At 36.2% G+C, this 12,582-nt stretch overlaps 1 protein-coding gene across 1 annotated transcript in view; it reads left to right on the top strand.

Annotated features, from left to right (window-relative positions):
• Positions 1-10,683, top strand: part of LOC106521365 (integrin alpha-M) — a gene marked incomplete at its 5' end in the record, with an annotated part of 38,604 nt that extends 27,921 nt beyond the window's left edge. The window contains 27 exon segments of the mRNA XM_014013905.1: positions 717-787; positions 916-1,030; positions 1,643-1,770; positions 1,968-2,110; positions 2,213-2,363; positions 2,775-2,925; positions 3,144-3,217; positions 3,327-3,450; positions 3,900-4,036; positions 4,144-4,284; positions 4,374-4,595; positions 4,710-4,843; positions 5,002-5,144; positions 5,221-5,375; positions 5,493-5,618; positions 5,813-5,886; positions 6,275-6,416; positions 6,493-6,591; positions 6,671-6,750; positions 6,828-6,914; positions 7,012-7,081; positions 7,201-7,299; positions 7,389-7,469; positions 8,099-8,209; positions 9,653-9,766; positions 9,844-9,954; positions 10,067-10,683. Of these exon segments, the coding sequence (XP_013869359.1) occupies positions 717-787; positions 916-1,030; positions 1,643-1,770; positions 1,968-2,110; positions 2,213-2,363; positions 2,775-2,925; positions 3,144-3,217; positions 3,327-3,450; positions 3,900-4,036; positions 4,144-4,284; positions 4,374-4,595; positions 4,710-4,843; positions 5,002-5,144; positions 5,221-5,375; positions 5,493-5,618; positions 5,813-5,886; positions 6,275-6,416; positions 6,493-6,591; positions 6,671-6,750; positions 6,828-6,914; positions 7,012-7,081; positions 7,201-7,299; positions 7,389-7,469; positions 8,099-8,209; positions 9,653-9,766; positions 9,844-9,954; positions 10,067-10,138 (3,155 nt within the window).
• Positions 10,684-12,582: the final 1,899 nt, after the last annotated feature.

Here is a 12,582-nt window from a genome sequence, read left to right as displayed (position 1 = left end):
ATATTAAGGAGCCACATTAAAATCTCTAAAATTTTATTTTAATTTCATTTAAAAGAAAAATACAGAAAAAATAACACAACCGTTCTTCCTGTAAATGCTTAAGCCTAAGCGTGGTTGTTTGAAAAACAATGGGTCTCGTGCAAGAACATTTTTGTATTCTTATCTTAAATTTCTCTTACTTTAGTTTGTGCGAAACTGATGAATATGTATCCATGTGCTCGCACACAAGGAGAGGAGAATAGCATAGTTACCATCCCCAAAAACACCATATGAAGATTTTAAAATCCACTTTGCCAACCATGTTCTTGCATGTGTTGCAGTGGAAGGGCTTACCTGGACTTACTGCATTTTCTCTTTTAATGTAAAACATGCATGTGAAAAAGAATGTCTCATAATGGCATCACTGAGATGTGATGTTTTAACGTCTTATGAAGTATAAACCAGGCTTTAGCCTTTCGTTGACTAGGTTGCAGCATGCAGCAAAACTGAACTAAACTGTTTTACATTTAGTCCTTCTGTTGGAGGGTACCAATAGTCTGATATGTACTTGTCTATGAGCATTTCTAGATTAAACACAGGTGATGCTGAATTTGTAATAGCATCACATGAGGAAAGGCTTAATGTGTCATAATTGCAATTGTTTCTAGTCATCATTTTAAAATATAATTTTTCTGAGTTTTCAGTTTGTGTTTTAAGAATGCTGAACACTTCCACAGGGCAATTAACTGCAATCAACATGTCCCTTGGTTTGGCAATGACAAGTGATCCCACAACACAGAACACTTTGGTGAGATAAATGGTGAACTGCAGAAATTTGAACTATATAATTTAAAAACTTTGCTTTGTTGCTTGAAAAAAAAAAAAAACAAAGACAACAACAACTTAACAACCTGTTGAAACTTGATCTTTTTTCAGGCTTGTGGTCCAACCATACCTAAAGACTGCAAAACAATCACCATGTACAACGGTTTGTGCATTGAGATAAACCGGGATAACAGCTTTAGACGTTCTTTCCCATCTTCTACCGAAGGTAAAATCACAGTAGGTTTTCAGGACGAGCTCTTCTTTGTTGAAAAAAACATTTTGTCTCTCCTCCTAGAAACTTCTTCAGTGTCAGTAGTTACTGTATAGATAAACTTGACCTAACATTAGGCTGATGGTGCTGACAGTCCTCTGTGAACAATAGGGTTAATCAGGGCACTAACTACCGATCTTTAGGCTGATGATCCTCTTTTGCAGGTGAACTGACAGTTTTGATTGTTATTGGTAAACTTGTTTGTCATCCACCGCTTACAAGACTGAGTTTACCTGTTCACCTCTTGAAGGACAGACAAGAATGTTTTTTCAGCAAAGAAGAACTCATCCAGTGCACCTACTTAACTTTTTTTAATAGATTTTTCTATCTGGATTATTAAGATATATTACATATATTACAACATTATCACAGTCATACACTGTYATACAGTGTTTCTCCCAGTGATAGGAAAAATGCTGTGTGAGAATGTGAGTAGGTGCACTTTATGAACACAGTCACAAAGCAGTTCACTTGTATATGCAAGAACAAAATCTCAGTTAAGGGAGGTAATCAAAAACTTTGGATGTGAAAGTCTGTTTTTAACACTGGTTTTCTTTTTCTTAACAGAGTGTTCAACACAAGCTGACATTGCATTTCTGCTGGACGGCTCAGGGAGTGTGTATTCTGAAGATTTTAGAAGAATGAAGACATTTGTAAAAAATCTAATCAGTACATTCCTGGGAAAAGATACTAAAGTAAGACTCAAGTTTACAGTGTTTGGGTAAAGTAGGATATTTTTATGTAGTTGATTTTTTAAGCCCTTCTTCCTTTTTACACAATGATACATTTCCCCCTAACATGTTCTTTATATAAAGTGCTAGTTTTAGCTTTCATTTTGCTTGTTGAGTGATATTTCTATTTCATTTGCTGTATTTGTCCTTGTTTTTTGCAGTTTGCCATCACCCAGTTTTCCTCCGAAACTCAAACTCATTATTACTTCGACACATTTAGCACTGCAGACTGGAAAAAACAAATTGATAACATTGATCAAATGGCAAGAGGAACATACACAGCTGCAGCCATCCGAACTGTTGTGTGAGTACATCTATGTTAAAGGATTAAACTAGCCTAAACTCATTTTACTTTTGGACAGAGATTAGGAACATAACGCATACTGAAATGTTTATTTTTCAACAGGGCTGATGTCTTCTCAAAGAACAGAGGTTCCAGATCAAAGGTGAAGAAGATTTTGATTGTCATTACTGATGGAGAATCTAGTGACAGCAGTGACTTTCCAGAAGCAATAAAATTAGCTAATGACAAAAACATTGTTCGATTTGCTATTGGGGTAAGCTGCATCCAAAAATGTGAAAATACATATAAACTTCAGTGATTCTTTTAAACTGGCCTGTACAATCCTTATTTGTTTTATTAGGACACAATCAAAATAGCTTTTCGTTATATTGTGTTTTTAACTTAAACCTTTGAAACATGAAGTCACAAATCTTTTAGGATTTTGAGTTTTCAGTRACATAAAGACATTCTAAAATATGAAGGTCCAAAACTGTCATGTTTTTACTCTAAACTCCAGAAGTTTTTGTAAAGTAATTTGTGTCTGTGGGGAAAAAAGTGCGTGGTAAGCTCAAACTATTTAATAATTTATTTTGAGTGAAAATTAGATAAGTTAGTATTTCTTTAAGATAAGTGTTTTAGCWGCTTTCAGCTGATGTATTTCTCTTTATAATTTTTACCTACATAGGTAGGGGATGCATTTTCAAGCCCTGAAGCCAAAGAAGAGCTCAGAACCATTGCGTCGTATCCCCCTGAAAACTTTACGTTTCACGTGGGAAGCTTTGACGCCCTTTACAAAATACAAGAGAGTCTGCAAGATAAAATTTTTTCAATTGAAGGTAAAGATGGTATTTAACTAAACCTACTGTCCATTCTCAACCAGTCAATTTGTACTTACAGCTCTATACAACAAGTACTCAAAATATATGCTTTAATCAAAAGTTACTTTATTTATTTATCATTGAAAGTTTAATTTTTGTCAAACTGCTTGAATAATGCCTGAAATACCTTTGAAGATTTTCAAGAAACTCAATTCTCACTTCTTTTGACATCACAGGATCTCAAACGGATGGCGAGACCCTGAAACTGGAAATGTCTCAAGAGGGGTTCAGAGCAGCTTATGTACCTGGGGTAAAAAAGAAACACTAGATATTATTTAAGTGCCAGTTAAAGTCTTAATGTTAAAAACAAATCACACTTTAAATAAATGGTATTTTAGACTTTTATTTCTACATTACAGGGCATTCAAATGGCCATTGTTGGTGCTAACCAATGGAGAGGAGGCTACAAGAAATATTCACTTTCAAATGCCATAAATCCTGGGTTTTATGAGCCAAAGTTTATAGAGTCTGACAGTTATATTGGTGAGAAAACAACAACAAAAACTAAATCAAAAGAGTAATGCATGTAAAGCATGTGTGTCAACAGCAACAGCTGTGGGGGGGGGGGTCATCTGTCAGTACCATTAGAAAAAATATCTCATGAATCACTATACATATTTGAAAGGAATTTTGTAAAAACTACAGATTCATTTCAAGAACTCATTTCAAAATGGCTTCTACAGTAAAGTGATCACAAAGGTTGCCATAGCTAAGCCCGGTTTACAGAAACCGAGCTAAAATTTGGCATGGTAGTAACTGACAGTCATGTATGACATATATTTCAGATGATGCTATATCACACAAAATATTGCGTGAGAGTGTACATACCACAACTCTGTCAAATGACATCAACTTGGTGATGAACTGAGGAGTAAAATCCTCAAGAAACGCATGGCCACATATTTTAATTGTTCATGATATTTGATTTCTAGGTTATTCCATGGCTGTTGCTGAAACCACATCTGGCACACTGACAGTTGTTGGTGCTCCGAGATACAAACACAGAGGAGCTGTTATCACGGTTTACAGAGAGGATCGCCAAAAAGTAATTGACCCGTATCCACAGCAGGTAAGCTTAGAGGTGATATAAGATGCAACTATTGAATCATTTAACCTATTAGTTTACTTTATATACATATATAACTTACTGGTAATTGGTTGCTTGAATTGTTTCAGTCTGGTGCATATTTTGGGGCAGAAGTTTGTGCCATGGATGTAAACTCCGACAGATACACTGATCTGATCCTCATATCTGCTCCCATGTACAAGAACCAAGACAGAGAGGGACGAGTTTATGTTTGCACCTTAACTCGGCTGGTAAATAATATCCATACTAAGTGCACTTTATGGATTAATTTGGTAATTTCTCCATCAATGAAAAAAATAATCTTCTACATTTTCACCAGAATGTGGAGTGTCACTTTGATTCTCCATCACAACTAACAGTACTACGAGGAGATCCATCAAACAAAGGGAGGTTTGGGTCTTCTCTTGCTGCTCTGCCTGATCTAAATGCAGATGGATTTAATGATTTAGCTGTTGGAGCTCCTTTGGAGAAAGATGGGCAAGGCAGCATTTATATATTTCATGGTGAAGGAGGCAGCAGAATGAACCCAACCTACTCACAGGTGACAAAAGACTGATGATTTACACATCATCAAAAGTGTTGTTTTGATTTTCCCCAGCAGCTTCAATCTTTTCATTTTATGTCTGAAAAAATCAAGATATTTTCTATTTCACAGAGAATCGCTGCCTCTGAAGTCAAATCAGGATTGAAGTTCTTTGGTTTGTCAATCAGTCAGTGGTCCTACGATCAGAGTGGAGACACACTGCCTGACTTAGCCGTGGGTTCAAAGGGTACAGTTGTCTTACTCAGGTAAGTTAGAGTCTGGTTGATTTTTTTTACCTCTTTGTCTTATTTTAGGAGTATATTAGGAGTTGGGTTGACAAGACTTATTATCAATTTGTCATTTTGATTGATTTACAAAAGAAAAAGTCTGATGATTTGACTCTTCCAAACATGTCCCTTTTTAGATGCAGACCAGTAGTGATGGTGGATACCACTGTGTCCTTCAGCCCAAATGAAATCCCAACTCTAAATGCAAACTGTGCAATACCACTGGAAGGCACAGCAAAAATCTGCTTCACTATGAGAAGACTGTCTGGAAGAGATTCAGGTTCCTTCATTTTTCCATTAATTTATTTGAATTTGTGGGTACCTTTTATTTTAAACAAAAAATACATCTGTTTCAGTTCAAGGAAAAATTAATTATACTTTAACTCTGGATGCAACTCGTAAGACTCCAAAAAACAGAGCTTACATCAGTAAGGATACAAGAGACCAAACTGGATCCATTGTTGTTGATTTGAATGGACAAAAGTGCAGCAATGTGAAATTCTTCATCAAGGTAAAGTTCATTAGAATAACCTGTTGTAATTATCAGAAATCCAACATGACAAAAATACACTGGTTTTATCATTTGTGCCGCCCACTCGTAATACTGTATGGCATTATCCTCCTACAGTCTTGTCCTGAAGATGTGCTCAATCCACTACAGAATGAGCTCAGTTTAATCTTTGCTGGTTCTCCTTCCAACACAAATCTGAGACCAAGCCTCTCTCAGGACGCTCAAACAACAACCCGTCATCCTGTGAGTCACTTCAAATCATTTAATCAACTGAACCAAATGCTCTTTTCACAGCTTTATACAGTGTTTTCTATGCATTTGTTTTCTTTTTGTCAAATTTCAGTGTTGCATTTTCAAAACTCTGCAGTGCAATTTTAAAACAACGTAATGTGTTGGCCTTGGCACCATTGCTCTTAAGATCATATTTTGTTTCACAGATTGGGTTTGAGATCAGCTGTGGTGCTGACATGGTGTGTACAGATAACCTGAGAGTGGATTTCAATTTTACAAGGTAGGAAAAATGTTACAAAAATATGCGTTACTTGTGGTGCTGTTAAACATTTACATTTTTAGGCACAAAAAAATTGCATAAATGTTTGATTTACATTCGGTATTTGCATGAAATCAGGGACCAAATAAGCAATTGGCTAAATCTGTAAAAATAAAAAATAAAAAGGCTGGACCATGCTAGTCTTTCTTTATAGCCATTTATTGATCTCATCTCCAGTCGTGTATTTGAGTCAAGGCTGCCAGACTCTTCACCTACAAGGTGCTTGAGATGACATATTGCACTATATAAAGTTTAATTCACTGTTCTTACTGAGTTTAATCTTACAGAAACTCTTAGGTGCTGTGAAATCTTGTTTTCTTGTTTTCTTGTCTTCTCATCTTTCTTTCAGCTCTTCGGTGGTTAAAGTTGGCATCGATGAGCTCCTGGATGTGACTGTCTCAGTGGAGAACAGAGGGGAAAACTCTTACAACAGTCACGTCATCCTTACATATCCTGTTGGGCTCTCCTACAGGAAGTTTACGTCTCTGCGTGTAAGGCCTCAAGTCTCAGGTCATCTCTGATCAGGAGCTCCTGAAAGCCTCACAGCTGTTTGATCTTTTCATGCAGGGAAGAATYGAGTGCAACTCCTTGGACAGTGAAGATGGTGTCACAACAGGAAAAACAGACTGCACTGTTGACCAACCTATTTTTAAAACCAACTCTACGGTTAGTTATTTACTCTGCTGCACAGACTGTTGAGTCAAAACAGGAAGTTATTTATTCTTCTTGTTTGCTTTAATTTCAGGCAGTTTTCATCATCTCCTATGGGTTCAATCCCAGCAGACAACTTGACAGATGGATCTCTGTGACTGCAAACGCTACCAGGTACTGACCATCAGTCACAGGTGCTGCTTTTTTTGATGCACATTTATTGTTTATTAATATTTTCACATTATTTTTAGTGGAAACCAGCAGCACTCCTCTGGAAGTGAACTCTACAAAAAGAGACAGATTGAAGTAAAGTACAGCATTTTTATGACAATGGAAAGGTCAGTTTTCTTCCTGTTCAGACAAAAATACTACTTTAAAAACTAATAGTTGTTCTAAGCTGTGTCAATAAATATGCATTTAATTATATCCATTCAGCCCCATCAGCTACAGTAATTTCACATTTGGAAAATATAATCTACAGAAACCACTGCAGCAATTAGTCAAGGTAAAATATATATTTTTCTACTTAAATATTTATGATTACTTTAAAGTTTATGACCTGAGTTTAGACTTTAACTTATTCTTTACTACTTATTTGGTCTTATTTCCTCTTTTTTCTTCCAGGTCACAAATGACATCAGAGCTCTGAATTTTACTGTGATGATCAGAGTTCCTGTGAAGCTCGGTGACAAAGAAATTTGGGTGGATATGAACAGTTTGCAGGAATGTCTCAAATCTACTTATAAATGCTCATGCTCAGCAGTGGGATGGATTGAAGTGTTAATAGGTAGGCTGATATAATTTTTTTTCAGATTTCAGATTGTCAGAGAGACAAAGATGAAAAACCTGCTGTCACAGATTTTATCGCACTGATAAAGAAAAATAAAATTGTGGTAAGTATACTTTTCTAGAGTGCTTGTTGAAATATTCATTATTATTTTTTACTAGATACAATAACTATAAAAACATTTAAAATACTTTAAAATCTTACATCCAAACACACAAATCTCTCAACAACCAAGCTCCATCTTATATTAAAGATCTTCTTGTTCCGTATTTTCATAACAGAACACTTCACTTCACACTGCAAGTTTAAGAGTTTCTAAAAGTAGAACAGGAGGCAGAGCTTTCATTTAGAAAGTTCCTGTTTTGTGGAAACAACTTCCAGTTTCTATCAGTGAAGTTGTCACCTTGTCTGCTTTTAAGACTAGACTTAAGACTAGGCTCATCTGCCTCAGTCAATTCCATCCTAAACTGTCACCTCTAGGTTTGCTCAGGACGTGGGACTGAAACCAAGTAAAAACTTGTGACAGTTTTGCTGGCTTCCTTATATTGATGGACTACTGTTTTTTGTTGCTATAAAAATAGTTTGAATGTAAATCAATTTAAAACTGTAACTGAATTGGATTTATGATTTGATTTATTTTCTCTCTATAGTGCCCTAAGATGGCTTGTTGTTAAGTGTTTCTTTGTAAATAAACTGAATTAAATTGAACTATCGCTTTGTATTTGTTGCCCGCAGGACTGCTCTGTAGCGTGGTGTGGAGTGTTCAGGTGCAGCACGTTCATGGAAAGGTTAGAGGAGAAGTCATATAAAATCTCTTCAAATCTCAGCTCGGGATGGATAGAGCAGGTAACTGAAATGTACAGGGTGTTAAAGTGTGACTAACTACTTTGTGAAATCATAACCAAATCCCAAATTTGAAAACTTTTAATAAAGTGGGAAGTGCCAAAAGACACTGAGGGGCATGGCCAAGTGTGGGGACGAGCGAGGAGGTGTGGTCAGAAAGAGGGAATGTGACAGCTAGTTACATCACATACATGCAAACTCTCATAGCTGTTTCAAGCTAACACGTAAAGTTCAGGCAACAAACTGTAAATTATTATTTTGGTCCAAACAGAACAGGAAGAATATTTTCCATTCCTGCTTGTTTCAATGGTTCATTGGCTGTGTCCAAAATGGCAGGACGGGTCCTCCGAAGGCTGAATTTGTCGGCCGCATACGTCACAGCACCGCGACGAAGGCCGTCCAAAACCGAAGACTCCTCCGATGCGGCCGACAAATACGTCCTTCCTTTGGCCCGAATTGAAGGACAGGTCTGATGGATCCTTCCCGGCCCAGCATATCCCATAATGCATTGCGGCCCGACCGGAGATTTTTTTATGCCAGTAATGGYGGACGAAGCGAGAGAAAAGAATACATTTTAAATAAAAATATGGTGATATAAAAATTAAAAAAAAATTAGCGGTTGTAATTCTAATACTTTTATCATTTGTATGGACATGTTTTTACATGTTATTTTTTCGTCATAAAAAACGTGAAATAAACATGCACCTACAGCGGGTCACTTAGTTCTTCAAATGATACCTTTAAGTTAATTTTATAGTCTTGTGATATTAATAATGCTAATGTATTGATATTTTTCTAATTTTGATTTAAGTTTGCTTGTTTAGCGTCGTCACAGTTGCTAGGTGACATGACATGTGCCGGGGTAAAGAGGGGAAGCTAGACCGTCCAAATTCACAGCCTCTTTTTTTCTGGTCTTCCCGGTGTACAAAGGACCCGGCCCGCTGCGACCGGATAGTCTGGGTCCTCCGGAGGACCCGGCCTGTCGTTTTGGACACAGCCATTGAAATTCACAAGACAAAGGAGCTGTGATGTAAGCATGTACCGTTTTAACCAATAAGACAATTCAACTGCAGTAGCAACTGTTCAACCCACAGAGGGCAGCATTAATACAGTTTTAGACCAAATATTGCAGAATTAAGCAAGTTTACACAAAAATGTCAAAATTCGCACATACATATGAAGATAATACACTTAAAGCACAATTTAGAAAGTTAATCTGCACCAAAAAGTTGATTTGAGGTTTAGTTACTCTTTAAGGCTGTCCTGAATCAACTTTAGTCTGTAAACAGTTCTGATGGGGTGCTTTAAAAGCAGACAAGTTGTAAAAGTTGTTTCATCTCAAACTTACGAACACATAATTTCAAATGATAAACTAACTTGTTTATACAAATGTGGTCAGCTGGTATAAAATCTGAATAAAGACTCTGTTGTTGTTCATCCTTTCAGATCGGCTTTTCATCTGCCAAGTTTATCCTGACCAGTACAGCCAGTTTAGAGTACGACAGAAACCAGTACATCTTCTTCTCAACAGCCTCTAATAACATCCCTCCTGTTCGCAAGGTGGCTGCACATTATAAACACTTTTAATGTAATATAAAACTTTTATTGGTGTCAGATCATGTCACTTTGTCTTTCAGATTGAGGCTGAAGTAGATGTGATTCCTGAACCAGATTTCACCAAAGAGATCGTAGGAGGATCTCTGGGAGGGTTGGCTTTTCTTCTTCTACTCACTGCTGGGCTGTATAAGGTGAGTCATTACCCTTCACAAGTAAAGTACAAAATAAATAAATAAAAAGTACAACAGATGATACAAATACAGGACTATAATGTTTTTTTGTATCTCATTTATTTCTTTTCAGGCTGGGTTTTTTAAGAGTAAATACAAAGATATGATTGGTGAAAGTGCAGGAGAAGATAATTCAGATTCTTGAGGAGCTGCACCCAAGAGGAATGAAAGTCAAAGTAATTTCAGTCTTTTTTAAATATATTAAGGATATATGCAACATTAGTCAACTATTGAACACAAATAACCACAAAAAAGTAAAAAAATAAGATTTTTTAATACATAATTTTAATGTTTTGTTATTTGCATTTCATAAAATTAACAGCATATACTTGAAATAATTTCTTTTGCTGTTCATCACCTTTATGATAAGTTACCAACAGCTAAAATATAACCAGAAATACCATGTGTTGAATACCAGCAAAAACAGTTTTCTGTTGATTTGAAATAAAGATTAAATTTTGAAACTGAAATTTGGATATTTCCAGTAGTATTGTTGCTATATGTCAAAATAGTAAAAAAAAAAAAACATGTTGCAAGTCATTGTACTTTTAACAACTATAGTATATAAAAATGTGTTATTTCATGGGCTTTGATATAGCTTTTTAAAAGGTGACTATATGTTTCATGTACATTCTGAATTGCATAGCAAAATTTTGACACAAAATAAAGTTTAATCTGAATTTTTCCAAATATATTTTTATTTGTCTAGATTATTTATGGTTGTCAAGATACAACATTTTAAAATTAATTGTACGTTAAATGTCATTAAATAATGTGCTGCAATTTTCTGAAACAATATTACACTGTGCTGCTTCAATGCTAATAACCTGTTTGTGTTCAATTTAAAGCCGTGTTGCTTAAACAGATTGTAATACATAAAACTGGACTAAGTGTGTTCCATTTAAACAGTGGTGGGCACAGTTCCCATAAAGCACTAAAGCACAAATAGTAGATGTGGTTTCCTGTTTCCTGCATTCTGGTGAATTTTACAGGTTCCTAAACATACTTTTACCTACATAAAAACACTTGATTAAATAAMTAAATTAGAGACAGATTCTTCATTTAATTTGTTGCATCATCTTGTTTTTAAAACTGCTATAGCCATGATGATGAAATTAATGTGACACAATTTATCACAAACAATGATTTTAGAGAATCATTTTACATTTATATTGTTCATTCTTCATTTAGTTTTATTTGTAACAGAACATGCCATTGTGCCAAGCAATGATGAGCCTCAACTGCATGTTTAAAACTAAGAACATTAAAAACTTTACCCAATGGGCAGGTAAAATAATGATAACCACCAACAGTGAATTTAGGAGGAATTTCTTTGCCTGATTTAATGACAGGTCCACTCACAACAAACTGACATGACATCATGCAGCCTTCAAAACATAAACTAACTCTGTGCCAAACAATGGTGACATAAAGAAAATAACTTTTGTCAGTTTTGTCAGCTTGTATTATGAAAAACTGATACATGGTTTGGAACTGGTTGATGATGGATGGACAGACTCACAGCATGCATGCGCTGTGGCGCACTAGGTGGTTTGGCTTGGTACACGCGCATCCTCGCCAGCAATGGAGGGGTTTATATTTGGCACTTGTTATTGTAGTAAAACAGGACATGTGGCAGAACACTATAACTTGTGAAATGTTGTGAAATAGGAGAGCAAAAGCATGATGGACGAACAAACTGAATGTTGCGTGCAGCCTTTGCACAAGCAGCTTGATCATGCACACAAAGTTGGACATATCTGTTGGATAACGGCGCTCTGAGCACAAATATTTAATATAAAGTTAAGATTTATAGACAAAAGTCCAAGGAGTGAAATGAGGGAGGAGAGGTTTCACTCAGGACTGACCGCTGCTCTGCTCCTGCAGACTGCTTCACCTGCTGGCTTTACTGACCCGCCCTGYTCCGCTCTGATGTGATTGGATAAAAGTGCGCTGTGGTTTGTTTCATTTGTTGAAAGCAGTGGCGCATTTAGGGGTAGACTGGGTGGCTTTAACAGGACCACAAAAGAAAACAACCAAATTTGTTTTTTCCCCCTCCCTTACGGATGACGGAAATCAGTCCTGGCCATGTTCAAAGTGACAGAAATCCGTCCTGGCGACGAAGAACATTAAGACCTGGGACACATTATATTGGAAACATGAAAGATTCCTAAATTTTCTGCGCAGAAATGTCATAAATTAACTACACTGCAAAATGTTCACAAAATGTGTTTTGATTGTGAAATTTGAGTTTTCCTATTCTGGTTTGGTTGATTACTGTTACATGGAGCCCCTTCCACCATGTTGAGGTGGCAGTTCTACAGAGATGCCAGCCTTATTATTAATAACATTAAAAACATAGATACTCAATCAACAACAATAACAAAGAATAACATTTCCTATTCAGACACAAGAAGAGGGAGACCAACACTGACATTTGTTAACCATTTGGAGAGTGATACTGAACTCAAGGCTGAGGAAAACAGGCAACAGTGGAAGCAGGTCAAAGGTCGCCTTCTACCCAAGGATGACTAAGATGAGATCAAATTCAGACACCCTCAGAAAACACTGACAGTAATTGTATATATA

This window comes from Austrofundulus limnaeus, unplaced genomic scaffold (assembly GCF_001266775.1).
Source record: "Austrofundulus limnaeus strain Quisiro unplaced genomic scaffold, Austrofundulus_limnaeus-1.0 Scaffold108, whole genome shotgun sequence".
Lineage (NCBI taxonomy): Eukaryota > Metazoa > Chordata > Actinopteri > Cyprinodontiformes > Rivulidae > Austrofundulus > Austrofundulus limnaeus.
Note: the sequence above shows the minus strand (reverse complement) of the source record. Positions and strands in the feature narration are given on the sequence as shown.